At 40.0% G+C, this 12,393-nt stretch overlaps 1 protein-coding gene across 3 annotated transcripts in view; it reads right to left on the bottom strand.

The window, feature by feature from the left end:
* The window catches only part of rapgef1b (Rap guanine nucleotide exchange factor (GEF) 1b), a 49,782-nt gene extending 46,714 nt beyond the window's left edge, over nucleotides 1-3,068 (bottom strand). For all 3 annotated transcript variants that reach the window (XM_059357720.1, XM_059357719.1, XM_059357718.1), the window contains exon 1: nucleotides 2,805-3,068. In XM_059357720.1, the coding sequence (XP_059213703.1) occupies nucleotides 2,805-2,832 (28 nt within the window). In that variant the 5' untranslated portion in view covers nucleotides 2,833-3,068. The remainder of the gene's footprint in view (nucleotides 1-2,804) is intronic.
* Nucleotides 3,069-12,393: the final 9,325 nt, after the last annotated feature.

Here is a 12,393-nt window from a genome sequence, read left to right on the forward strand (position 1 = left end):
AAATATGGTATACCAGAGATAATGGTCAGAGAGCTATGTTTCAGCTGGTTGTTGCACCAGTGAGATAATTCTTTTTTTTTCCAATTCTGGAAGAAAATTTAAAAGAAACCTTTAATCATAAGAGATGCTAATAAGAGCTGACAACAACATAACAAACTGGTTAGTTAATATACGTAGCTCCATTAAACATCCCCAGGTTTGAGTAACTATATTCTAGGGCAATTAATTATACAATCAAAATTTGATCAAATTCAAATTGCAAGAGGGGAAATATTGGTCAAAGGTAAAATGTGTGAGAAAATATAATTTTAACTTAGACTAGAAAACATGTTTGGTAGGATCCAAGCAAAAAGCCATCCATAATATTTTCAATGTGTTTTTCAATGAAAATTAGAACTTGATACTGATCATTTCCTCTGATATAGAAAATCATAGCGCAATTGCATCATCAGTCAGAAAAAAAATCAAATAGATATCTTTTTCAAATTGGTTCAATCCTACTATATTCTTCTTTTTACAGTCCAATTAACCTTACAGGCCCCTTTTAAAAGTCCATATATAAACCAGCCTAACACAGTACACCAAGTGTGAACTAACAAATAAAAATGCACATATTCTCCTCAGCCCAGTTCGCTTTCTCTGAGGAAAGCATTAGAGATGAGTTTGGCTGCTGCTGCTGCTGCTTCTCTTTTGGGCAATACCTCCCCAGACTCTGAATCTGTTTATGGATTACAGTTTGGGCTGCCTGAGTGATGAAGTCATGCGGGTGCGTATACAGAGAATGGGGTTCAGTGTTGAAACAGAAAGAAGAACCACCCACGTGATTTTCGAGGTGATGAAATCCTAACAAAGCTGCACACAAGTGGAGAAGACAGGTAACAGTGTGTTGGGGTTTAGTCCCTCAAGTGAGGACAAGTCAGTCACAGCAGGACACAGTATCCATGGGGATAAATGATGCAGCTAGTGACTCTGGAAGAAAGCTATAAGTTTCCTGCTGGAGCTTGGTGTCCATGTGTGCATTGATAGTCCTACTTGGTCTGTGTCCTATGGCAACCATTTGCATGGTATATTTTGGCAACATCATATCCCTACCGAGTATATCCATGTGCAGGAATCCCTACTTACAGGCGTGCTCTTTAGTTCACTTTATCCAAATCTTTTCCCTTTTAATTTGCTCCTCGAAGCACCAGTGAATTAATCTCCTTCTGTCAAGGTCTAAAACTGGTCCCCTTTCTGCACAGCCTAAGCCCACATAGACAACAGTCCCCTTTTAACACCATCTACTTCCTAAAATCCTTACACACATTCTCCTTCTCTCTGAGGAAAAGGCTTAACAAGCTGACACTAAAGCTATGCCTGCTGCACACTTTCTCAGTGCTACCATGAGGTCCCCAGACTTGCCCACTCTTTCCATTTCACTGGCATCCAGCATGGTTTGTCCACTGGGTACACGCTCGGATCGATAGGGTACATGAGGAACAGAGCGTGAGACTGGAGGACAACAAGTGACCTAGAACACAACTGGAAAGCCTGGGGAAGCAGGTCCACATGGTGGGATGTGATGGATTGGGCTCATAGTGACTATTATCCCTTTATTTGCTTTTAACTTATCACTGAAGCACACTCCACAAACCTACACTGCCTCTTGAGTTTTCATTTAGCTGTGACCATATGTAGTCATCTGTCTGCAAGACACGAAAGGAATCGGAAACTTTTACGCCTATGAAGAATGACTGAGCTAGTGGTGGATGACACTCCCTCCCCGCCTGTTACTGGGAGCTGTGTGTGTCTATGTGTGTCCATTTACTGCAGGCATCACCGGACAGGAGTGTATGTGGAGCGAAGCAAGAAGACAGCTGGTGGAGTGGGATGCAAGTGTAGCTGGCGGGTATAAAGTTTCCTTGCACATGCATAGTCGAGACCACCCTGTTTCCTCCCATATCCCCTGCACTGCTTTTTTTGTCTTTTAAAGCTGCATACAAATTATTTGTAGACGTGCACAACAATAGTCAAAGCAACAAAAAAAATGCCACGTGCACAATGTTGAAATCAACACAACACAAATACAGACGACAGTCTTTGGGCGTGAACGCAACTCCAGCAGTGTACTAGGTAACAACGTAGCTTAGCGTCAGCTAGTGAAAAGCTAACATTTAGCCGCTGCTAGCTACCGTTACAAACCCATTTTTAAATGTGAGCTAACGGCCAACTACAAAACAGAAAAATAATTTAACACACCATATGCTCATCAATTTAAATGTATCATCGTGTTTCTTCTTTTATGAAAAGCTGAGATTTGTTCTTGAATGTTAGCGATGCTTCCAAACAATCAAAACCAGGGTATATTTACGACCGCTGAGCTGAGAGTGAATGGTGAAATGCCGGTGGAGTGAGCTATAATGATAGCACATTTAAATGGTATTTTCTCAGCTAGCTAGCCCTCGACATTTGTCTCATTTAATTGCTGCTAGAGTAGTAACAACGTTCATCATTTAGTGGCCAGTTAACCAGCTAGTTCTCCCTCACCAGTATGAGACGGTACAGAAAAGCCACTAACAGCAGCTAATGCCAGCTAGCTGATACGGTGACGCTTTATTTTAACTGGATAGCCGAGAAAAGAACAATCCATAAGGCCCAATTAAACCATTTACACTCCACATATTATATTATCTGGAGCCCCGCTTTGCTTATGTGTGGCTCCATAGACCCCCACATTTGAACCCTCCGTGCCCTGTGTGAGGAATCCCGTTATACGGTATCCCGAGGTGGAGCAGTGTGGCTGAGTCTAGCCGGGCACCACTTACCTTGCTTGCTCTCTATTTTTCCCGACATTTTCGTAGCCAGCAGCTGTGATCCCACTCGCAGTTCAACAGAAACGTTAGCTACAGACGAGCCTCGCCGTGTGTGCCTCCTCCGATTATTCCCTCATTTTCGACACACAGTTGTGTCCATGAGATGATTCCGCCTGGGTTGATATTATATATTTATAAACCACACACATTGGTACGGTTAGAAAACTGTCTCAGTCCGTCTCCGGGTAATTTTCACTAGATACACACACACACCACACACACGATAATGTCTTGAACCTAGACACGGGCAGGGAGCCCTCATCCAGTAGAGCAGCGCCCCCCTGCGGGAGGAATTAGCCACGTCTATCTGTCAACAAGGAGGATGGGCGTGTTTCAATTTCAATTCAAAGAGTTGTAACTCACCAGAGTTGTTTGGCTGTTTCCAGGGACAGATATTGAGTATGGTGCATTTGTGGGCACCATGGAAGATTTACACAGAGCTAGCTATTGCACATCATAACTAATTGCCCAGGGGCCCACAACCTCTAAAGGGCTCAGGGCAGTGTGGGCACAAGCAAAATATCTGGTTATCTCTTGCTAATATGTTAAACTGTCCACGGACCCGTTGCTCAAAAATGAATTTTGATGTGACAGGGTGATTTCTGTTTAAAATGAGCTCGGGACCAAAATGCTACTTGATTGTAGATTCTTGATTTTTGTTTTTGTCTTCCTCTGTGATGCCTCTATCAAATCAATACATGTGTGCTGCTGGGAATAGGTGTTGTTAAATAAATACTGGATGCTTTGAAAGTGGTTGCTTACTTTTTTTTTAAATTGAGGACATTTCCTTCCCTATCTTTTTGTGCAGTGTCCTTGAGTGTCAAGAAAGGCGCCTTCCAAATAAAATGTATTATTATTATTATTATTATTATTATTATTATTATTATTATTATTATTATTATTATCTATGTAGTGGGTCAATTTTGCCAGATTATACTGATGCTGATGTGTTTTGTTTTCATAACTTCATATGTGAGTGAGTGGCTTGACAAGAGGACATAGTGGTGCATTTGTAGTTCTAAGAACGTTTGCACATCTGTACATGAAAATGCACTCGATGACAGTTAGTTATTGATGTATTGAGTATATTAACTGTATATTACCGTAATTCTATATTTTGCCAGATTATGGTGATTCTGGGGTCGTAATGATGGGGCCCTTGAATATTGTTGCCCAGGGTACAGCAAAGTGTTAATCTGGCCCTGATCGTAATAATATAATAATGTCTTAATTTATAGCACTTTTCAAAACACAAGTTACAAAATGTTTTATATGGTAAGACCAGGATTAAAACGTTTCAATGACAATGAGGTATATAAATAAAAATAATACAAAAATGAAATGGAATTAAATACCCTACAGTAATATAAGATAAAAACAATAGTGGTATATACCAGTCACCCTTGTCATTCAATGCTTTTCTTCATTTCTTAATAGTTAAGTCCTTTATATTTTATATATCCATCCAGATTGCCAGACTATCGCAGGGCCGACATATAGAGACAGACAATCATGCTCTCATTCACACCTACGGCCGAAATTTAGAGTCACCAATTAAACCTAAGTGCATGTTTTTGGACTGTGGGAGGAAGCCAGAGTACCCGGAGAGAACCCACGCTGACATGGGGAGAACATGCAAACTCCCCTCTTATATGTGTGTGTGTGTGTGTGTGTGTGTGTGTTTTCAATGTTTTCATATTTCATGTATTCATATTATTTCTCACTACATAGTTCTCTATTATTCGTGATTCCATAGTTCTCCAATTTTATTCAACAGTGCTTTTATCCAAAGTGACGTACATTGAGAGCTAATACGACACACACAAGGATCTAGTCAGGGTATTTTTGATGTCTCTATTATTAATCTACAATGTACAAAAATATAAGAAATAAAGAAAAACACATTAAATGAGAAGCAAACATTTCACTTGTACTCTATATAACAACCCTGCAAAAATATGTAAATTAGGGCTGCAAATAACAATCATTTTCATTATTGATTAAATTGCAAATTATTTTCTGGAATAATCAATTGGTCTATAAAATGTCAGGAAAAAGTCAAAAGTAATGTCTTGTTTTATCAGTCCCCAGCCCAAAGATATTCAGTTTAATATATAATACAGTAGCACCAAAAAGTAGCACATTTTCATATTAGAGAGGCTGAGAACAGCCCTTTCTGCTGTTTTTGCATTCGAAAAGACTGTAACGCATATCAAAATAGTTGATGATCTGTTGACTAATTGATTAGTCCGCTGGACTAATCAATTAGTCAACTAGGCAAATCATTGCAGCTCTAATCTATTGGTGCAAAGAGGGCACCAGTAGGCAAAATAAAATCTGAAAGTATTTTGAGTTCATACTGACAGATTATACACAGAAACAAGAAGAAACTACTGTGGGACAGCTTGAATGGGTGCTATATGACCCAATTAAAGCTTTTGGCTCGAGAAAGCCAATTTAGAACTTGAAATGGTGCATTCAGTAATTAGGAACGTGCATGTACTGTATGCATCAACAATACGCTTCACAGAAAACTGAAAAGATGACATTTTCTAGACTACATTCTCTATTAATGTAATGTTAATTAATGGAGACTGAATAGCCTAATCTACATTGGTTATGTTAATGTAGCTCTGCTTTTCCATTTCTCATGAAACAAAATATGTCCTGACTGAAGACTTCTACAAGGGTGTATTTCTGTTATTTTTAGCTGTAATCACTGATATGTGCCTTAAATTTTGCGTTTTTTGACATCTGTGTTGTTTACATGTTTTTGAAGCATTTTCCTTCTTTCTTGAAAAAACACATCTTGATCTAAATGAGAGCACCTGATTTGTTGCTCCACTGAGTATAGATTCCTTTCTTTCTACTCATACCAAGTTATAATATCTTTCCTCTGAAAATGCCTTGGCAAACCATGCAGACACTTGTCTGTGTGTGTGTGTGTGTGTGTGTGTGTGTGTGTGTGTGTGTGTGTGTGTGTGTGTGTGTGTGTGTGTGTGTGTGTGTGTGTCTGTGTGTGTGTGTGTGTGTGTGTGTGTGTGTGTGTGTGTGTGTATGTCATCATGGTAAAAAATGTGTTCCCGCAAACACCTACTGTAATGGGAAGTACCACAGAAGTGATTTTGAGTGCTTTGCCAAGTGTTTACATGTCTGTGGACAGATTTGGTCAACACAGAAGTGTCACAACAATGCAAGATGCAGTCATGAAACTTTGCAGGTGTGTAATTGGGATCAAAATAAAAGCCAAGTTTGAAGATGGGTGTGGTCTGAGCAAGGGTGTCATAAGTAATGGAGTAGGAAGTATGGAAGAGACCACCGGTACCCCTTTAAAGCCCTAGCTTGATTTGGTGTTACAATAGCTGATTACAGTCTCCAAGATCTCTATCATTCACTTTGGCAGCACCTATGGCGATAAGCTGTATGTTTTTGATTTATTTTTATGAACTTGTTTATGACATATCATCGTCTTTAGTCACCAAATTTTGTCTTTGTTTGTTTCGCCATAGTAGCTGGTTACTAGCCGCAACACTTGCAGAAACCGGAAAAAACAGTCAGCCGCTGCACACACACACACAAGTGAATGTAGAGTGTGTCTGTTGCATTAGGTCTTCTCTTGTAATTTTCCTGGGAATGTCATCACTGAAACCCAGTTCATAGGTAGGATCATTATTTCAAATGTTAGGGAAAAAGACAATCATCAAGATTACTACTTTAATAAATCACCTTAAAAAAATCAGCAATAACTTCATGAACTGGCAGGATTTTATGTTATTAATTTATTTTTCAAATGTATGTTGTTGTTGTTGTTGTTATTATTATTATTATTATTTTTATTATTATTATTAATAATAATAATAATAATATGTTCTTTGTAATGTTTGTCATGTTTGTTTTTCATGTTGAAAAAATGGAACATTTTCAGAAATAAAGCAAAAACTTTCTTTTTTTTTTTTTTACAATCTCTTACAGATAGACCTGTACAATGAGGTGTGAGGCTTTCACATTTTGTCACTTATGGACACCTTCAACATTATGATCATTAATGCAATTGGATATTTAAATGAGAAATAATCCTATACAGCAATATAGATGACCATTTGACTTTGTCCATACAGTATACAGCTTAAATGTGAGCACAGAGCCCCCTGCTGGGCAGACTGAAACCTTGCCTGCATTAAGCTATTAGGTTTTTCTCTTATTCACATTCTACAACTTGTTCTTAGGATGGGAAAATTAAAGTGCAGCAGAAGAGAGGCAGGGTGGAGGACTTCTGATTTAACCCTGATTTAAGCAAACTGCTAACTCTGTTTTTTTTTCTATTTGGTGCTGCACATTATCCTGGGCCATTAAGGAGCAACATCTAGATTATGTCTCTGGCATATCAAGAAGAAGCAAGCATGCCTTGTCATCTTTTTATGAATAATTGATCTGACTGAAATGATCTACATTCTCTGAGTGATCTGGGTCAACTTGTACGCTTGTGATGTGCTCACGAAAGCAGAGGCATGTATTAAAAACACTGAGATAAGGAGTTTGCTGCATATTGTTAGAAGCTTCTTTCAAGGTCTGTGCAGCTTACCTCATCAACAACTGTATTTAATCAGTTATCAAACTGAGGCCTCCAGAGTCAAGGGTTCATATTTACATTGGCTGTCATTATGCCTGCTCCCTTGTGCTCTTGCTTGCACAGCAGAAACCACACCCATAAGTGCGAGGTGCTTACTTGTTATGTGTGTGTGTGTGTGTGTGTGTGTGTGTGTGTGCACACGCGCACTTGTGAGAATGTGTGGGCGTGAGCGGTGGGGGGGAAGGAGTGGAAGGAGTGGAAAACGTTCCCTGAGGCTGTGATAAAGTCACACAGGGAAGACAATGAACTCCTAAGCAGTGGCAGACTTGTCAGGGCAGGACCGGCCTCACGGCACAATCAGAGGAGCGCTGTTTTGCACGTCTTAGCTTTCCTTGACAGGCTACACTCAGTATGGCAGTACTGCAGTTTGAATCAGCCAAGCAGTTGTTTAAGTCAAAGGTCATTTAGACAAGCTACCCCTCTGTCATTAAAGACAACAGATTAGCTCTTACAAGGAGGTAGGATGTGAAATATACCCAGTTTGTTGCACTTAATGCTCAGACCTGATCCTATATCACAGGCCTAACTCACTGACAGCTCCTCTGATGAAAAATCTTTCTTTTATGTTCCACGATCATGACTAAAACTAACTGACAGAACCACTGCCTACATTTGAATTGTCGCTTCTCAATAAGTTCAATCTTGTGTCTTTTATTTATGTATATTACATTATTGCCATTTGGCTTACAATACGTGCATTCAACCTGATGGTAGACCACAGGAATCAAGCAAGTACATAACTTTTAAGAGCCAACTGCAATCGCTACAGGAGTGCTATACGTTAAAGAAGAAGAGCATTTTTTATTTTATTTCTTTAATTATTTCTATTTATTTTTTTTAGGTTTTTTAGGTGACCATGACTTAACTGAGGTATTGATGGAAGAGATAGGTCTTCAGCCTGCATGTATAGGCTGAAGCCCTGATGTCGTTTTTTCGTATTTCTGCTCTTGGTACCGCTGTGGTAGGGAGGGATAATGGGAGGCAAAGTATGGGGTAGTGTTTGCTTGTGCATGAGTATGTAGGTTTGATTGGGTGTGTATGCTTATATGAATGCAAAACTCCTTAAATTAAGTTACAAAAACAAAGAAAGGTGACAGAACCTTCCACAACTTTGAGTCCAGTTGCTGAATGCAGTTTGAGGCTAAGACACATTTTATTTATTAGTGTTTTGGCCCACTGCTTCTTCAATTTCTTCTTCTTCTTTCTAGATGTTTTAAATATTTTATTAACTTTTTAGTATGCAAAAACATAGACCACAAAACCTCATACAACATCCACAAGATATAAATAAAAAAATTATATGGACGGACGAACGGACGGACAGAGAGACAGATAGACAGATAGATATAAACTTTAAAGGATGTCAATCAATTTTATCTGTCTGTCTGTCTATCTATCTCTCTATCTCTTTATCCATCTATCTATCAGTTTTGTCGTTCAGGTTACACAGGTCCCACAGCCTTTGTGAGATTGTAACTCTTTGCTGCTATCTAATGGTTACACAGCACAGTGCAAACCAAATACTGCCATTATACTTACTGCCACAAAGTGGTGCTCATGAACTGCTGATGGTTTCTGTGCCCTGCAGCTTTATGCACCCTGAAGTAGTTTCTCTGTAGCAATGCATGGGGAAGGTAGAGGGAGTGCTGATGAAATGTAATTTGAGAGGGATCGGTATAATGTAACTGAATCTGGCATTACAACGATAAAAATGCTGTTTTCTTGATGAGATTCACTAAAACAATAAAGTTGGGAGCAGGAATTTAGATTAGATTATGACAAGGCCTACACAGACAGTAAATAACAAACACATGAACAACATTATATGATTAATAACTTGTCAGAGGACAACTTCACACCGATGCCTGCTGCTGAAAAAGAAGATCAAAACGAGCATAAATCAATCAGCACGCTCAGATATTCAGGATCGAAATGTATAATGAATGTGGGAAGGTTTGCACTGGTTTACAGTGGGAATTTTCACACTGGGCTCAGAGTTTGGTCAGGTCTGCTGCGGGGCTGGGTTCGGTTCATGGTAGACAGGGCAAAGAGAGGAGAAGCGAGACAGTTTTGTTAGCCGAGAGTTGTCAGTGGGAGCTGGGAGAAGAGCAGTGTTTGATCTCTGCGGTGGTGGGCGTGTGATGCCGAGCTCAAACACAGTTTAAGGCTCTGTTAACCTTGGCCAGCGGTCAGGCCCCTCCGTCTGTCTCACATCTAAGAGTTGGAGAAAGAGGGAGGGGATCAGCGAGGCTTAAATGACTGAATACATTTATCTGAGAAGTAGGGGAGCAATACCTCCACAACAATCGGGGTCCTCTATCTTTGGCACCTTTGTTAACATACAACAGAGCGGTTTTTCAAGTGAGCGTTTCATGGTGGAATTAAGATGGACGGGTAGAAGTATCAATAAGGGGGTTAGGCACAAGTCGGTGGAGATTGAAGACGGAGAGGCGTCGGACGAAGAGGACAAGATGTCTAGGTCATAACCTACTCAATACTGCATGAGAGTAGAGCACTCTGTCACTGCCACAAACAAACACATGGAGACACGTGTTGACAAGGTCGGGGAAATTAGACAAGAGGGTCGTTGACAGGAAGTAGGGAAGAACAAACAGAGCTGCATGCAAATGAAAAGTGTATTTTAAATCTTAAAAATATAAAGTTTCCCTCAGTGTCAAAGGTTTATATAAATAGTAGTTTTTATGTAGGACGGGGCACACACATACTGTAACTGCATACACACTCTAACACATACAGTAGGAATTATTTATGTGCTGAGACAGGCATTGTTGCGCTGCTCTTTGGAGCGCTACAGGGCGGCGGCCCTGGCTTTTAGAAAGCACAGCTGCTTGCCTTTCAAGAACGCTCCGTCCTATCACCATGACAGTGAAGGTCTCACTCCCTAAACTCTCCGTCTCTCCCTCCTGCTTTCTCTCTATTTCTACAGCGCTTTTAAACGGCAAGGGTCAGCCGCTCTTCGTGGTGGGACCCTCCACTCCACTGTGCCAGTCCCTCCACTGCTCCTGATTGACATTTAACTCCGAGGCCAGGGTAAAGAGGGCCAGAGAGCATGAAATGAGGCCGGCCCCAGGGGTGCACAGTGAGACCCGACCACTCCCTATCTCGCACCTACACCTCCATTAGCCGTCGGAGTCCCTGGGGTCTGCAGGCGCCCTCAGCCAGAGAGGTGAGCTCACGGCTCTGGGTGTAAAAGCATAAAGAGCATGGGAGTGTATAGGCCAAGCCTGTGATGTAGTGACACAGAGAACAATTACACTTTTTTAGATTATCATCTTAGCAGTAAGCCTCAGCGTCCTTTCCACTTCCTACTTTCCACTTTAGAGGACTAAATGTCAATGTTCATCCTTTCCTTTATTCTGCTCAGCAGGTCGGAGGCATTTAATGGGTATTTGAGGCCTCAGTGACACTAAAAATATTTCTTTCTCTTGTAGAACCCGACCAATATGGGATTAGATTCCCAATATGATGACAGAGAGAATTTTTGAGCTGTAATGAACATGGGGTTTGTGCACCAATTTTGCACCAACATGAATTTGCAAAGATACTGTTGTTTAAAAAACAAATAAATAACTATTTAATTAAAGAATAATGTATTTGTTATATATCATACATACTATGTATTATATTGTCAACCAATTTTCCCCCAAAAAAACAAAATGAGAAAAAAAGAATCAATCAAAATAAAACAAATATATATAAAAAAACATCTGCACTATGTTCAGGAACAATTAATCACTGACAATTCAAATAAATAATAAATAAAAATAAATATCTAAAAAAAATCTGTACTATGCTCAGTATAAATCAATCACTGACTATTCCAATAAAAATGTAATTAAAAATGTAAAAAATATCTATATATAAAGCAAGAAGCGTATGTGTGTGTGTGTGTGTGTGTGTGTGTGGATGTGTGTCTAGGGCATATCTCGCTGACCGTTAGTCAGACTGACCTAACATTTCGTATGTGGCACGAAGGTGTGCATCCTTGATTATTTACGTAGGACGTGTTGCAGCATTGCACTGTTTCTGATTGGACGCCTTTTAGGGGAGCTCCGCCCCATTGTGTAACCCAATTTGCTCTAGATTTCCACGCCTGACTCATCTCATCTGTAAGTCTATTTAGCCTGCCTATCTTTCTGAGTTTTAAAGTGCACTACAAGGTTCGATTTTCCAATAATATTCTAATAGTTTCCAGCGAATATCAATGTTCAATGTGTATGTGCTGGATGGTGTGCGTACCTTATGAAAAGTAAGTGTTTTATGGAGTTGCAGACGTTGTAGTGTGGCATGTAATGTACGAATACATACCACATCACTGCCAATTAAAAATGTAATTATTTTCTAATAGCTAACTACTTTTCTAAATCCCAAGCATTGTTTTCCTGGTGTTGTTTACGTTGGCCTATCGGACAACATATATGCTGATACCAACAGATACCAATATGTCTGTGATAGGCTGATATAAATGAATTGGTAGGTCTCTGATCTCGTTCATACATCTTGTCTAATATCTTGTTTTTATTCTTTGTCACTTCCCTGTAGGCACACCATTCTTAGTATTTAGTATTTTGGTAATTTTTTATCATGCATCCATTTTTTCCATGTTTTAAATCCCACTCTGTTAAATGTGCCCTCTGGGTGACTGCCTCTTCACACAACTCATCACACTCTCTCAGTGTGTAATACTGGTCAGTTGTACTGGTAGGTGTTATCAGTGGATATGGCAGCTGACCAGGATGCGTCACTGTCTATTCACACAAGTCCAGCCCAGTTTTGACAGGAGCATGTTATGATGAACTAGGTGCGGAGTGAGACAGTCTGGTCCGTGGGTGTTACGCTTAAGTTCATGCCAGCTCCTGGGTGAGGGGGTTACTGTACTGCTGGTCTGAC

The sequence above is a fragment of the Centropristis striata genome, chromosome 19, assembly GCF_030273125.1.
Source record: "Centropristis striata isolate RG_2023a ecotype Rhode Island chromosome 19, C.striata_1.0, whole genome shotgun sequence".
Lineage (NCBI taxonomy): Eukaryota > Metazoa > Chordata > Actinopteri > Perciformes > Serranidae > Centropristis > Centropristis striata.